This window comes from Falco punctatus (assembly GCF_963210335.1).
Source record: "Falco punctatus genome assembly, chromosome: 6".
Taxonomy (NCBI): Eukaryota; Metazoa; Chordata; class Aves; order Falconiformes; family Falconidae; genus Falco; species Falco punctatus.
The window spans coordinates 80,758,448-80,770,577 of NC_137585.1; the positions used below are offsets into that span (position 1 = coordinate 80,758,448).

The window sequence follows — 12,130 nt, forward strand, 5'->3', positions numbered from 1 at the left end:
AAAGTTTTTGTTCTTGCTTTGGATTTTTGCTCTTAAATCTTTGGCAATTCTCACTTGTACAATTTCAGGCTTCATCTCTGCTTATGATGCAGATGGAAACTTACCTGTGTGCAGATGAATGCTGTGATGTTTCTGTGAAGTGGCCACAGTTGCAGGTGGCGTATGGTGAGAATCTGCAGTATTTGCACTGATGGAACGTGCAGGTGATGTGGTGCCCTCAGATACAGGGGACAGACTGTCAAAACCGTATTTAAAGCAACGTGCCTGCAGAAGACCAGGAAAAAACATGCAACAGTGAAAACCTATTTACAACCATTTCAAACTCGGTTCGTAGCATTTCCAATGAATAAAACCAGTTCTTGCCAACTGCCACCTAAATACCACTTCATCTATACCATTTCACGCACACAGACCAGGTGTGTGGGAGTTCTGTTCTGCAGCAAGTTGCAGTGCTTGAACAGAAGCCAGGGCAGGAAGCGATTATGGCTGAAGAGCCGATGCTGATTGAAAGTGTGTGATGCTGCGGAGGAAATATAACACAATAGAACCTCAGTTAGTTTGGAAGTAGATTTCAAAAACAGGGCACATTAAGATGTAAACAGTCAATAGGACTGGGGCCCACCTTTCTCCTAACAATTGGGTCATTAGCAGTAGGAGTGTGCAGAATGATTTCCATGATTAAACTGCAAGTGCAAAATGCATGAAAGTGCATGCTCATCAATGCTGAGCGGAAATGGCCTTGGTTTTTGCCATGTTTCTTCTACTGCTTGTTCTAATTCATCCTGGATACAAGAGTCAGACGTAAGTGCAGCTTATGTCTAGGAAGTGCAAAGAGGCCTTTGAAAAGGCAGGCTTGATTCTTTTGTGTAACTGTAATGGGGAAGCATTGCTCACTGGACTTGTGCTTCTGATTTTCAAGACTGCGTCCTTGAAAAGTCATCAGCTTGCATTCAGTTAAAATTGTCAGGATCTGAGTGGAAAGCGTCTCTGATGAGAAATGGATCAGAATTCAAATATTTGGTAGTGTTAGCTATTGTTATAATGTAAGTGATGATTGTTACATGGGTGAAGGGGTCAGCTTCCTGTTTTATCTAGAGGTTAATATCTTGCGTAGTTTATAATATCCATTAAGTAATTTTGAGTTTTATTCTCTAACTTCAGATTGCACCATTTTTTAGAAGTCCAGTCAGTGTAGAAAGGAGTAAGAAAGACAAACTTCAACCTGGGAGCTTTTACTTTTTGTTTGGGTTTTTTTTTTTTTTTTTTTTTTTTGTTGTTGTTGTTAAGATGTGTATGATGCTCTGCAATCACATTGTGTATGTCAGCAGTTTTCCTTTTCTTTGCTTTTCTGCAAAGTGCATGTGCTGGCAGAATTGCTCATAGCTGAAAGGGAATTGCCAGGCTGCCCTACTGCTAATGCCGTGCTTCAACACAGAGATGTACCCAGAGCAATGCCCTTTGTCATCTTGGGCCTTTAAACAGCTGAGCATTATTTATGAAAGCACTGAAGTTTCCCTGCACTCTTCCATGCACCACCTGAGCCATGGTAACTTATTAAAGTGAGAAACTTCTAGGATGACAAAGGTTCTAATACAGCACCAAGAAAGGCTTTATCAGTGAAGATAATCTAGACAGAAGGAAGTTTAGATAAGTTGCAAAAGCCAGTGATCCATCATTTTTCCCCCGCACTTCTTTTCTGTTTGCTACTGTTTGTATGACCATAACATCTACACATCTTGTCTTCCATGTCCAAAATGAAAGCTGATTTTTCTCACAGTGACTTGGGCCCCTCGTATGACAGATGGCAAAATGCAGGTGCAGGTTTTTGTTTCAGGGATAAAGTTGGAATGTAATACAGCCAGTCATTTATACAAGGAAGATTAAATTCAGCCCATGTTCAAAGTCATTTCTTCCTTGCCCCAAAATAGGTGAGTAAAAAAATCCCCCAAGTATGTCCTTTTCTTGATGGAAGAAAGCTCAGTGCCATTGTGGATGCCAAGGAACAAACCAGGTTTTAAATCCCAGCTTCTCTGAGATATTGGTGTATTTCTGGGAAGCAGCCCTGCAGCTCTCAAAAATTAGAGGACAGCATAAAACAATGAAGAGTTTATTAACAGTAAATACAAAGACACATTGTTGATTAGATTGCTCTGAAGATTTATGTGGAAAAGGGAGCTGGAACAGGCCTGTGTGATTTAGGATTCCTTGGTAAATAATTTCTAGCTGCTGTGAAAGGACTGTTAGCTTTGTACTGGGTTATTTTTGCCTTGATGCTCCAGAAATCCGTAAGCACGATGCTGTTTCATGAAAAGCCATTGAAGAGGAGCATTTGAGCTGGGTAATAACTGCCTATTCATTCTTGCAACAGGGAACACAGTTTTATGCACGGGATTTTGATAATACAACCGGAGATTAAAAGTGAGCTTTCTCTGAGGCTGTGGCAATTGGCACTTCACCAGCAAGAAGGTGACTGGCAGTAGTATTCGTGTAGATGCCATGAGTGTTCATAGAAGTGAAGCAAGCTTGCTTGTTTGTTTGTTTATAAAGGTGCCTAGAGCTCCATTCTACGTGAAGGCATTGCTGTAGACATCTGGGGATGGGCCTGTGAGGTGGGAGCAGAATTTGTACTCAGTTTCTACAATTAGAACAGAATTGGCAAGAGAAGATAAAAAATACTGTCCTTGTTGTTTGCGATACACAGCTGTGCTCATAAGGCCCAGCAAGTGTGTGGTCCAGATTATCCTGAATAAGACATGGACTGTGCTGCTTGTCTTCCTAACAGTCACCATCCTTGTTGTGCTTATAGTAATTAATTAATCATTTATAGTGATTAAATTTATAGTGATATAATAGAAAAAATAATAGTAATAATTAATCATTAATAATTCATCATAGTTAATAGGTAGTAGAATGATCATCTATTACAGTAACCTCAGCTAAAGTAGCGCTTATACTTAGGGAAAGGTGGTACTATCAATGAAAAGCAATTTGCATATTCAAGGTTGACAGTGTCAAGAAATATAATTATCAACTCGATTTGCAGGTGCAAACAGTCAACACCATCTGCTACTGGCAATATGTAACCAGGGGGTGAGAGGAGGCATGAATCAAACTGATGGTGTATTAAAAGTTGAAAAACTGGTTGTCAACCCCTTGTCCTAGGGACCTTTTCTAGGTATCCTGATACCTCCCAGCACCTGCACCTTGTGCTTCTGGCTGTCGTGTAGAAGAGGTGTGTTGTGATGGTGATTCCCATAGTCTTCTCAAACTAGCTGTACTAGGAAAAGGCATGCAAAGACATTATAATTATAAGCAGATTAAGAAGTTGTCTTTCACACTGCTATTTCTTTAAGCGTTCAGTGATGTTAATCTCTTTTAGAAGTTAAAAGAAATCAGTTAGCCAACAGCAATGTTAAGTTACCGGATGCTGGTATGAGGAGAGATTGGGACAGCCATTAAGAGTGTAAGTCAACACCAGCCAAAGGTCGTTTTGCCAATTTCTTGGGGTTTTATGGGTAAATAATGGGTACAAGTGACACTGGTGAGAAATCTGACCCATATGCATGCTGGAAGGCGGTGAGGCACTGAGGAGTCAAGTATTGGATTACGTGATAAAAGCTCTTCTGCTTGCCCCCCACAAAAGAGACAGGGTGCAGGTGGGGTGGGACACTGGAATAATACCGTGCTCCAGCTGCACCCAGGCCCATCAGAGGAGCTGCCAGCTCTTCAGAGGCCCATCTGCACCAGCTCAGGGGAGCAGAGAGGCCCAAGGGTGGGCAGGAACCCAAATTAAGGACCCTGAGGAAGGGGCTTGCCAAATCCTGTAGGCTGCTAGAGAGATCCATGCTGTAGTACCTGACCCAAAAGGGTTTCTAATGTATCTTAGCAAAGAAATCAAGAAACACACTTGCTTTCTTCTTTGGAAAGAGATCAGGAAGTTCCAAAACCTGAACTTGACTGTTAAGGCACAAGCCAGAGAAAGCCTTGCTGAAGTCAAGGTCAGCAACACGCACTGCTCTTCCTCTGTCCACTCAGTTACTCACACATCACTAGAAAGGTACCAGATTAGCGTGGCACGATTTCACCCTTTGCAAACCCATGCTGACTCCTCCCTACCAACTTCTTGTCCCTAACATCTTTGGAAACGGCTTCCAGAGTATGTGCTCCATCACCTTCCCAGGCAGCAGGATAAGGCTGTAGTTCCCCAGCTTCTCTGTCTTGCCCTTCTTGAAGATGGGACAGACGTTCCCCATCTTCCAGGCCTCAGGAGCCTCCCTTAAGTGCCATGCCCTCTCCTGCTTCATCAGGGGTGTCCCCACAGTGACACTGGAGATGGACTTTCAAGTGAAGGCATTGCCTGGACTTCTCTTTACTCCCCTCACCCTCATCATAACTGCTATCAATGCCTGTTACAGCAGATGCCAACACTGAATTTCTGTTCTGCTGTTCCACCAGCCAAGAGCTTTCCCCTCTCACTAACAACTGGCAGCAGAGGGCAGGTTAAGAAACTTGAGCACAGGTCGTGTCTGAGTTCATCACAATGACAACACAAAGTGAATGTCAAGGTGTTCTGTCCCTGCTTCTTCTGTGGAGGGACACTAGAAAGTACCAAAAGCTGAACTTCTCTTTGACCACTCTGGTGCAGGCTGGAGAAATTTCGTTACACCTTTTGCCTTTGCAGCTACACATTGGCTGGCTCCCCCTGGGATCAAAATCTGTGGGATTTCCCAGCGTTTCATGGCCACCAGAAGCTCACCTGCTACCTTCTGCCCAAACCACAGGAAGGATTGCTCTAAAATACAGGAAGAGTCTGGGAACTGAGCATTAGCAATACCACAACTGCAGTCCGTGGTCTTAACGATTGTGGAAAAGGACATACACACGTGCTGGCCTTTCACCTGGCCTCCAGGACAGGCTGAAGGTGCAGCTGTGAACAGAGCTGAAGCGAGCAGAGGAGAGCTCGGGAGAGCTGTACGGTTAGGGAAAGGGGTAGAAAGTCATGTCAAGAAGGGGAACTATAAAACAAAGACATATACTAGATGACAGAGTTTATTAAATTTCAAGTTGAAACAGAATATCTGGAATTAAATACAGTATATTAACGTCACAAATATGTATTCATATAAAAAGGAACAGTGTCACAGCAACATTCATCGCTTTCCTCACTGCCTGTTAACTCAAGTCCTTGAATTAGTGAGTAAAACCCCCAAATTTTTCCAGTCTTAATTCATCTGGCGACAACCATTCTTCCTTTTCCAGAACTGGGACTTTGCTCTATCATCTTCTGATCACTACTAAGTTCTGTGGACAGGAAACGACAACGCAGATCTTCAGTAACAACAGCTAACTCCCTGAAATAAGTAAAACTGATTCTTTTATTGACACACATGTCCCAGAACACTGGCTAACATCTGGGCTACAGCCACCATACCATCAGCTGCTAGCTGCAACAAAAAGATTGGCTATCCTATCATACAGGTTTTGGAAAGTACTGAGCAGACTGCAAATTAATATATTAACATTCATTTTTCCCCCGCATGAAGTGTTTCAGGTGCCCTACAGCTGCTGATGTAGTAACTGTGAATGTCTACAGCTGCAGCGATTTTTGATACAAACCTCAACACGAATACTGTGAGAGGCAACGGGCACAAACTGAAACACGGAGGGTTGAGGCTGAACATCAGGAAATGTTTCTTTACTATTAGGGTGACGGAGCACTAGCACAGGCTGCCCACGAGGCCGTGGAGGCTCCATCCTGGGAGATAAAAGCCAGCACGCTCTTGGGCAACCAGCTCTAGGTGGTCTTCCTTGAGCAGGGGAGCTAGAACAGGTGACCTCCAGAGGTCCTTTCCAACCTCACCCGCTCTGTGATACAAAACAAACATACCAAAACCGCCACATAACATTCTTGGCACTACTATACACTCACATTAATTTTAAACCTAAGGCGCATAAAGTGACAGCAATGTAAAGTGCTCTGTTCTCCAGCATGAAACGTAAAGATTTCACTTTATCCACAGAAATATTTACAGCATCTGGACTGAAGCAGCAGGCTCAAATCACATCAAATGACGTCCTAAGCATTAAAATAACACTTGAAACATTAAAAACACATAGGGTGAAAGGATCAAGCAGAACAAAGGGAACGTTTTTGTTAAAACACAGAACATCAGCGGAGAAAAATAACACATCTACCTTAATAAGAAACATTTTGACAATTCTGTCAAGCTCAGGAATCAAGATGAGTCATTCTGCTAGTCAGAAAAAAATACGTATGCTTCTTATGGTGAGTGCAAAATAAAACAACTACGCATCAATAAACCAACAGGCAAGTGCAATGTGCTTGACATCCATTTAATAGACTTAGAATTTATATTCAGATTGCAGTAAACGTATTTTCACATCTGAACTGTGGGATGAGAAACTATAGATGCACTATGTAAACAAAATGATTTCCAGAACTTTTTCCCAGCATTCTGTTCAAATCAGGTAATTTTTGGTTAAAACATCACGGTACTCCTGTATCGCCCTGCAAAGGGGATCCTGGTCAACATGGATATTTCTTGAAGATCCATCAGTAGATACCATGGGAGAAGCTCCAGCAGATCCAGTTTCAAGTTCAGCAGTGGCTAGGGAGAAGAGAGACGAGATTCCAGTGTTGCTTTTACACTAGACAGGGCCAAATCAGTCACTATAAAAACATTATGGATAACTGGAGAGACTACAGTCCAGAAAGAGATTTAAAAACTTCCAAGGGAACGTAACAATCAAAGGGCTAGGCACAAAGGAAGAAACAATCTTTTTCCACATTTACTTACCAGTCAACAGCATTTCTAAAGCCAGTGAAAGAAATTCTATAGGCTACACATTGAACATCTTCAGGGAATCCACAAATGACTCCTGCTTACACCGGTGCTAAATTGAGCCCCCTCTTGAACCTCAAGTATCTGTTTTCGTTAAATGTTCAAAGCAGTGATTTATTGGAACTCTGCTCCTAAAAACCAGCTTCTGCATTCTCTGTGACACACTTAAAAAGAATCCGCCTGTGAAAATGCAAACATCTGTGCAATGCAGTCAGGCCAGGACAAGTCTCCTAGCCTGGCACTTTCTTTGAGGCATGTCTTTGTAACTCACCCTGGCAAAACCCTCTTTCCTCCACAAAAACACATACTCAATGAAAGCAAACCCACCTTTACTATCCTTCTCCAGCCACATTTTTCAGACAAGGTCCTGAAACCAAATGCACTCTATGACACCTAGCAGATGCACAATTATGTCCAAAATGCACATGGATGAAACGCGATGGCTTTGTGTCCATTTGGACACATGCAAAGAGCTGTGAAGCTACAGCTAAACACTCTCTGTATTATTAAAAGCATGCAGGAACAGAAGGAAATTCTCTCAAGGGCTACCTGCTTTGAAATAGCACCAGTCACTGCAAAGCAAAGCAGTGACTCCGGAGGAGCAACTACCATGAAATAGGTGGAATTCCTCTTTGGACACCTGGCCTCATATTATAGAGCATGTTTTATGCTATGTGTTAAAAGCATTCAACTTACGTTTGCCTAAGTGCTCCTAAATGATCTTTTCCTCAAGAAAAGGTATCTTTTATCACTGATTATGTTTTTCTTGCTTATTCAAAAAAGACTGCAACATATAAGCTACAAATACAAGCAATGAATAAGAAACAGCAAAAATCCAGACCCAGCAGCAGGGAACGTGTGTGGTCTGATTTAGTGCGGAATGCAACTGATGCACTTGGAAGAAGCAGTGATGGCTGAAGTCTATAAAAATCTAATCTCAGGGCTTCTTTTATGTTTGATGTTTGTGCTCAAGGATTCACTCTAGCAAAAGGTGACTTCAGCTTAAGCCACCTGTGTAGAGGAAATGGGTTAGTTTTCTTTGCACTTGTTTTTTTCAGGCAACTGCATAACATTCTACACAATGTTTCGGTAAGCGGGAATTTTTCACGTTCAAGTCTAAACTGGAAAGCTAGCAGAAAAAACCCCTATGCTTAGCACAGGAACTTGACAGCTTTCAAGCCATTATGTTCAAGAGTTAGGAACGCTCTTTCCTTAAAAACTAACATAATGACACATTACCTTGTTCAAGTTCTTTATTGATTTTTTCATCTAGTTCCTGCCGTACCTAGAATTATACAGAAAATACAGTTAATATTTTAACAGTTACATTTTTCTAATATTAAACTTCTAAAACATTCTTAAAACCCACACATAATGAGATAAAACCTAAAAATATCATTCCAAACAGAGACATCTTGGTTTGGGGTTTGATTTTTACTAAAGAGAAACTTTTGGTCAGGCAGGCTGCCGCCGCCTCATTGCTCAGCAACGTTAACTGTAGCACAAAACAATCTGTAACTCACCAGCTGGATTATAACTGGGCAGTTAAAAAAATACACAGGAAGAAAGCAAGAAAGCCTAGTGCAGTTATTACAATGAAGGTATGGCTACAGTTTAGCATCAAACACATGAACAGAATGTCAGCTAGATGCCGAGATATGGACAAATGCCATCCCCGGGGACAAATCAGCCAGCTGAGCCTGGCTCCTGCAACTTCATAAAGAGAAGAGGCGCAACAGCAGCTGCTGCAGGATTGACATATACCGTTTGTATAGAAAAAAGCGTGTGCCAATATTCTTCTTTTCTCCACTTTAAGATGGGAAATTGAAAGAGCTCCTACAGACCACGCCAAAATTTTTCTTTATTGTAATTGCAAATACCATGACACACATTTATAAAAATACAAAAGCGCACACAATTTTTTCTTGCAAACTTTGTACTAAGAAAAGATAACGACAGCTACAGCTTCTACGCAGCAAGTGCTGTGGGATTTGTTATGTAGCTGGAATCAGCCTGGATCACTGGAAAGGAGCACTTATGCCTTTTCTCCCCTAGAAAGTCGGTACTGTTACCAATTAAGTTATTCTCACTTATGATTCTGCCTTCAGAAGCCTTCACAAGGAATCACATCTCTTTAAGAGTCAATAGTCCAAGCGCTATACGCTGCTGTTTACATTTGATGATACTTTTTATTCCTACATTTTTTCCATCAAATTTGTGACACACAGAAGCGAATTTCAAAATAGGTATCATACAGCTTCCAGGCCTATGATGGCCATGAAAACGCTGCAGGGCTTGGACCTTGTGAGCTATATGGAGAGGCTGAGAGCTGCAACTGTTTCTTTACTGGAGTACAGGAAAGCTCAGGGGGACCTTATCGATGTGTATAAATACCTGGTGGGGAGAGTAAAGATGATGGAGCCAGACTCTTCTCAGTGGTGCCAAGCAAAAGAACAAGAGGAACAGGCACAAATCCAAATAGAGGATATTTTAACATAAGGATTTTTATACTTTTTTTAAAAAAAAAAATTGTAAGCTTGGACAAACACTGGAACAAGTTGCCCAGAAAAGGTTGTGGAGTGTCCATCCTTGGAGATGTATAAAACCTGGCTGGACAGAACAGTGAGAAACCTGCTACGGCTGGCCCTGCTTCGAGCAGGGGTGAGGTTGGACTAGATGATCTCTAGAGGCTCCTTCCACCCTCACCCATTCTGTGATTCTCTGATTTTAGTACTGAATTCCTGGGGGAAGAAGCATTTATTTTATGAAATGAGCAGACCCACCTAGCAACATGACAACAAGAAGAATGGAAACACTGTACAATGTACTCAACAGGACAGAGAGAGCAAGAGCCTCAGGAAGGAAACTGCTCTGCTTACCCTCACAAGAGAAGCAGTAACAGGCAGTAACTGCAAGGGTCAAAGAAGCGGGGCTGTAAACCAGCAAAGCGCAGGGAAGGGCTCCTCTCTCCAGGAACACAGGGACAGCTGTGACCAAATTCACCAGCTCCTCCAGGAGAAGCACCACCCTGTGATACTTCATCAAAATACTCTGTGCCAACAGAGCTTCATGAACAATGGAAAAGGACCCCCCCAGATCTCTAATTGTTTTCGAGCAGGTACAAGCAGAAGCAAAATCCTGGGGAGAAAGGACCCCCTAACACCTGAGATGAGACACAGGTAACAGAAAAAAGCAGGTAAACTAATGCCTAGACCAAAATAAGACCCAAACCCAGGACCAATCCCAAGCAAAGAAGTAGTAGTTGAGGTGTTAGAAGAAACCACTTTCCCTGGTTTCTGGAGTCTTCACAATGACTAGAAGGTCCACAGGACCCTCTGCAACATGTATGAATCGATCAAGAGAAGAAAAAGATCTTGTTTTCCTCTTATTCATTCCATCAATGTCTTTGTGATTCTCACCCATGTCTGAGGGAAGAGAAATAGGTGGAAATAAAGCCAATACACTGATTTCTGAAAAGGGAATGGATGAAGAGCCAGGCAAAACACACCTCTGCGGACCTTAACTTGCCTCCACTGTTCTCCTTCCCCCCACACCCCTGGGAAAGGCATCACAGCTGAGTATCCCAAACCTCCTGAGCAGGTACCTCTCACCTCACCGCACATCTCTTCAGGCATGCAGTTAACACACCAGGTGTTCATTTGCAGCAGTCACCTTCTCAACAGTTCTTTTTCAGAAAGTGGTGGTGACTTACTACTTATCCACACAGGCTGCTTCAGCACAAAGTGAGCTGGATCCGGTAAGACTCCATGAGATGATACTCAGAGTCTAGGAACTCAACTTCAGAACAGTACTGGTACTCCAGACACAACTGCTGTGACCACCGAGAATTTTTGAATATGAGAACTGGCAAGGAGGGTAAACCAGCCTACTCCTATAGTTCAAAGAAGTTCCACGCTAACAGATTAAATCCATAGATTATCATCTTTCAGATGGTTAACTACCACAGAAGCCGTAACACTACAAATACATAAAGCAGGAAAGTACTCTGCAACAGTCATTCTTTCACTTGGACAAACTAAAGTTCAAAAATATGTGCAGTGTTAGGAAAATGTGAATACATCAGTAAGTTGTAATCAAAACCTAACAGCATAAATAGACAACATTTCCAGTATAAAATACCACCCAACATTAAACAATGCTGGCTACAAACCTTGCCATGTATCTGGCTGCAGAGAAGAGAGAGACGGACAGATTTTTGATTAAGGAGCTGAAGAAGAAAGAAAAACGGCCTTAAGTTCACAGGTCTTCAGTGAGAAACAAGAACATGGCCTACATGTAAATGAAGCAAGTAAAAAAGCTAACAATAAAGACTGCTACAAGAGTGCAGAAAACCAAATCAGAAATGGAACAGAAATTGAAGGATTAAGTAGGAAGCAGACATTTCCCTTCCTACATTACGTAGCAAACCTGGTTTCATTTATCCACTGATTCACCCTGGTTGCAGAGTTCACTATCCTTTTCTATCAAGACACCCACATTAATTTTCACCAGCCTTTGGCACAACTGTTAGGGTTTAAGCTTGACATTTGTTGAACCTAACAACAGGACTCCAGCCCCAAAATCTCCTTGCAGCGCTTGCAGGAGACACTCCTTGCCTTAGTCTATGGACTAAGGCAGCAGGTCTGAAATTACAGTACACAGACCACTAACAGTGCCTCGTACTTGTGTTTCATCATCTTGATTCAATTTAGTTCTGGATGGTGACATGCCAATTCATCAGCAGTTTGGGAATCAGTACATCAAATCATAAAAAGACAAAAAGACCCCATCAAAGATCTCTTTATTCCTGTAAAGGAGAGGCAACACGCACGTACATCCTTCTTACGACACAAGTCCTACTATGAAACGGAACAAGTTTCAGTCAACCACCTTCCAGAACATAATGAATTGCTCGTTGCTACAGTCACTGTCTAATTACATGCACAGAATTTGTCAAGTACTTGTAATTTATTCCACATTACTGAAGTTCTAATAAAAATAAAAACCACCAAAAAACCCCAAAGACATTTGCATGTGATTGGGATTCTACTGGTTAATAAACTTGTGCCAATACAACTTTTTTGTATTTTTTTTTGTATTTTTAAAGATCCTTTTGCACTTCCACTTCAGGGTTACTCATTTCTGTAGCATATATATTTGATGAAGGGGAAGGGGCTATACTGTAATGGAATACATTTCTTTATGCTTTTTTTAAGAATAACATGCTCATTTTTTGCTGAACTTGCGACATGACCATCTTCAACATG

General features: G+C 41.9%; 1 protein-coding gene across 5 annotated transcripts in view; it reads right to left on the bottom strand.

The window, feature by feature from the left end:
* Nucleotides 1-5,031: 5,031 nt before the first annotated feature.
* Nucleotides 5,032-12,130, bottom strand: part of LOC308065248 (uncharacterized protein) — a 59,138-nt gene continuing 52,039 nt past the window's right edge. For 4 of the 5 annotated variants that reach the window (XM_080390991.1, XM_080390990.1, XM_080390989.1 and 1 more), the window contains 3 exons: nt 11,035-11,091; nt 8,103-8,148; nt 5,032-6,629 (listed from right to left, as the gene is read on the bottom strand). In XM_080390991.1, coding sequence (XP_080247117.1) covers nt 6,481-6,629; nt 8,103-8,148; nt 11,035-11,091 — 252 coding nt within the window. In that variant the 3' untranslated portion in view covers nt 5,032-6,480. The remainder of the gene's footprint in view (nt 6,630-8,102; nt 8,149-11,034; nt 11,092-12,130) is intronic. The other variant, XM_080390992.1, reaches the window with a different exon arrangement.